Source organism: Nicotiana sylvestris, chromosome 7 (assembly GCF_000393655.2).
Source record: "Nicotiana sylvestris chromosome 7, ASM39365v2, whole genome shotgun sequence".
NCBI classification, from domain to species: Eukaryota; Viridiplantae; Streptophyta; class Magnoliopsida; order Solanales; family Solanaceae; genus Nicotiana; species Nicotiana sylvestris.
In genome coordinates, this window is record NC_091063.1 from 7,247,321 (window position 1) to 7,251,331 (window position 4,011).

Consider the following 4,011-nt stretch of genomic DNA (forward strand, 5'->3'; position numbering starts at 1 on the left):
TCTACATTACCAAACGTCCAATCTATATGACTGTATATCCTATCTTCAGCTCGTCTCTTATTACTCCATAAAAACTGTATTCTTTTTTTGTTTATCAATCCTACTCCAATGTCAGAAACATATTGCTTGAAATCAACCACTTCATTTTAGTGTACAGGTGCCCCAATAATTCTATCCTCCACTGATAAGACACTATTAAAATCCCCTATAATCAACCAACGACCTTTAGTTACTACATTAATATCCCTTAATTGATCGCATAGAGTTTTTCTATCAACTATAGTATGTAGGCCATACACAGTAGTTAAATAACTATGAAACTTAGAGTTTTTATCTTGTATATGGCAATGAATCAGTTGTGATGATAGCTGCATCACAACTAGATTTACTGTTGACTTATTCCAGCACAACCAAATTCTACCATTAGGAGCCTCAGAACAGTTATCAATAACTTTCCAGTCTCTACCTATCTTCTTCTGTATACTCCTTGCTCTCTTTGTTTCACTCTAGTCTCCAAATATCCTACCAAATCAATTTTATTCGTTACAAGGAATTCTTTAAACTCCCTCTGTTTAAAGGACTTGTTTAGTCCTCTAATATTCCATGTACTAAAGATCATATTGGTGGGATGGTAGTTGGAGTAGCCCCTTTGGTAATCCCTTGTATATGCTCATTGCCTCTATTCCTATCAGGTGGCTCACTTTTCTGGATTCTCAGTGTTGCATATTTATTTCTTCTTGTCGGTTCCTCATAATCCATTGTTGGTTGGCCTTTTGTACTTGATCTACGATGGTAAACCATAGCCTGTTTGCATCTTCCTCCAATCTGTACTTGAATCTCCTGTACCTCGTATATTCTCCTTTTCATTTGTTTCCTTCCCAGCAACAGCTGTTTCATTCTCTTCGTTTGAATCTACCTTAGTTTTCCTCACCCATTTCTGCTTTTTACCCTTTTTCATCTGCATTTGCCCCCTTTCTATTTTTCCAGTTTACATTCCCCATTAGGATACCCAAATTGGTTGCACTCTTGACAAAATTTTGGCTTCCATTCATACTCTACTATTTTCACCATAATTTTACCATCAGGATACTCTATATTCAGTTCATCTGGTAGTGGCTGTGTTATATCCATTTCTATCAACACACGAGCATAGGATATTCTTTCACATTGTGATGTTAGTATGTCAGTGCATATAAGTTTTTCCAAATAACTTGCAATTCTTCCCAGATTTTTGTCTGCCCAATATTGAATAGGTAAGCCTGGAAAGGTGACCCACAGTGGCATCACACGCATAGGCTCTTTATCAAGCTCGAAATTTAGCTCCCAATTCTTCAGTACTATTGCTCTATTATTGAAAGTATATAGTCCTTTTGCCACAATATGCATTTTGTCCTCAATTGACTCAAATATAAATATGAAATAACCATCATCATGTAATAATACCGTAGGAGTAGTAACTGAGTTCCACACCTCATATGCAAATTTCAGCATCTCTTTGAAAGTAGGATTTCCTCCTATAACGTACCCTATGAGTGTTGATTCCCATTTTTGGTATTGCTGCTCTATTTTTTTCTGATTCAGCTTCACAACTTTAACTCCATCCCTCACCTCAGGTGGATAAATGTTGAGTTGTAACCCTTGTTGTACAGTTCTATTGCCTTTGACCACATCTGCCATAGTTCTCTTCTTGTGATGACCCAAAAGGTCATCACTTGTTTTAGAAACAAATCCTATATTCCGAGGCCTTAAAACCTCCTTTTTATCTTACATCGATTTGTGTGTGTGGTCCAGACCTATATCCAAAAAGCCTTTTATGTGAAAATATGAGAAATAGAAATTTCTAGAGTTAAAAATTTAATTATGGTAGACTTTGGTCAATATTTTGAGTAAACGGACCCGGATCTGTGTTCCGATGATCCTGGGAGATCCGCAGTAAAATATGGGATTTGGGCGTATGCCCAGAAATGAATTTCGAGGTCCCAAGCCTTAGAAATCAATTTTTGAAAGAAATTATTTTCTGAATTATCTATGAAATCAAGAAAAGAATTAATGATTGAAACCATTGGTATGGGGCCCGTATTTTAGTTTCGGAGCCCGGTACAAACTTATTGTAGTATTTAAAGGAAAATTGTAAAATTTGGTAAAAAATGGAGTCTATTTGACGTGATTTGGACTTCCGGTTGAAGAGTTATGAACTTTAAGTGTTCTTGATAAAAATGATGAGTTTTGAGTTTTAATTCATGGCTTTACATGTTATTTTCATGATTTGATTGCATGAGCAAGTCCGTATAATATTTTTAGGTTGGTGTGCATGTTTGGTTTGGAGCCTCGAGGGTTTGGGTGACTTTTGGATAGGCCACAGGGTGGAATTTAACTTAGGATGTTGCAGATTTTTAACTGGTATGCTGCAGGTCTGCAAGCTTCGCATTTGCGAAGCCTGGCTCGCAAATATAACAAACCCATCTCAAATGCGAGATAAGGCCTGGAGGGTTGATCGCAAATGCGAAATGGCCCAACAATTCCCTTTGTTGCAAATGCGACCAGGGTTCGCAATTGCGAGTTCGCAAATGCAAACTTTTGTCGCAAATGCGAGAATAGAAGACTTCTGAACGGTTCGCAATTGCGAACCCTGGTCGCAATTGCGACATCTGCGACCTACATATTCATAACTTAGCCGAAAACCTTTCATTTTTCAAACCCTTTCAAAACCAAAACACTCTTGGGCGATTTACCAAAGACAAGTACTCTTCCAAATCGATTGTAAGTCATTTCTAACTTGGTTTCATAAATCTTTAACATCTTGTCTCATGATTTCAACTCAAAATCAAAGGTTTTCATGGGGGAAAATTGGGTGTTTTGGGTAGAACCTAGGTTTTTCAAATTTTGGGTATTTGGACCTCGATTTGAGGTCCGATTTCAAAACAAATTATATATTTGGGTTCGTGAGGGAATGGGTAATCGGGTTTTGGTTCGAACCTCGGGTTTTTACCATGTGGGCCCGGGGTGATTTTTGGCTTTTTGGGAAAAACTTTAGAAAACATATTTTCATGCATTGGAATTGATTTATTTAGCATTCATTGATATAGTTGAGTAACTTGTGGCTAGATACGAGCGAATTGGTGGTGGAATCAAGAGGTAAAGCGATAGTTGAGACTTGAATTGTGTTCGTGGCATCGAGGTAAGTGTTTGGTCTAACCTTAACTTGAGGGATTAGGAGTTGTTCCTATTTGTTGTGTGTTATTTGTTGAGTACGACGTATAGGCATGGTGACGAGTATCTATACATTGGTGTCAAGCATGCCCGTGAGTCTTATTCTATGACCAATGTGACTCATTTTGTATTGTTCATGCCTTATGTGATGATTTCTATTGTTGAGCAAAGCTTGTGGAAGTAATAGTGATATTTGAACATTGAGGAGTGTTGGCTCAAGTTGTATAATGAATTGTGGAGGTATAATTGGCAATTGAATCTTATAGAGCATTGGCTCAAGTTGTGAAGTGAGTTGTGAAGTAAAAGTGAAAAAGAGAAGAGAATTATTATATTGTCTCCCTTGCCGGGATGTTGTTGCTTTTAATGCTATCTCCCTTGCCGGGATGTTGATGCTTTTGATATTATTCCCTTGCCGGGATTTGATCGTTGAACTATTGTTCCCTTGCCGAGATTTTATTTATTTTCTTGCCCTTATTGCTTGTGATTGTTGTTTGGGTGAGGAAGAGTGTTAAAGTACGAAGGGTGATGCCGTGTATTGTTTTGGTGAGAGAGTATAAAGCACGAAGGGTGATGCCGTGCCGCACGATATACAATTCTGTGCCGATTATATTGATTTTATTGGAAGGATGAGAGTAAAAGCACGAAGGGTGATGCCGTGCAGTTTATATTGATTCTTATGGTGAGGACGAGAGTAAAAGCATGAAGGGTGATGTCGTGCACTTGTTTGATTTCTGATTCCTGTTGATAATTGAGATGCGGTGTTCCTGGTATTTACTTGTTGTCTTTCTACTTTTAATTGAT

At 37.7% G+C, this 4,011-nt stretch overlaps 1 protein-coding gene across 1 annotated transcript; it reads right to left on the reverse strand.

The window, feature by feature from the left end:
- Positions 1–975: 975 nt before the first annotated feature.
- On the reverse strand, positions 976–1,677 carry LOC104242702 (uncharacterized). Its single transcript, XM_009797775.2, has one exon. It carries the CDS (start codon positions 1,675–1,677, stop codon positions 976–978), a length of 702 nt encoding a protein of 233 aa, XP_009796077.2.
- Between the last annotated feature and the right edge of the window lie 2,334 nt (positions 1,678–4,011).

Coding starts and splice junctions, on each gene's coding strand:
- LOC104242702 (XM_009797775.2), bottom strand. CDS start 1,677: ATGGCAGATGTGGTCAAAGGCAATAGAACTGTACAACAAGGGTTACAA.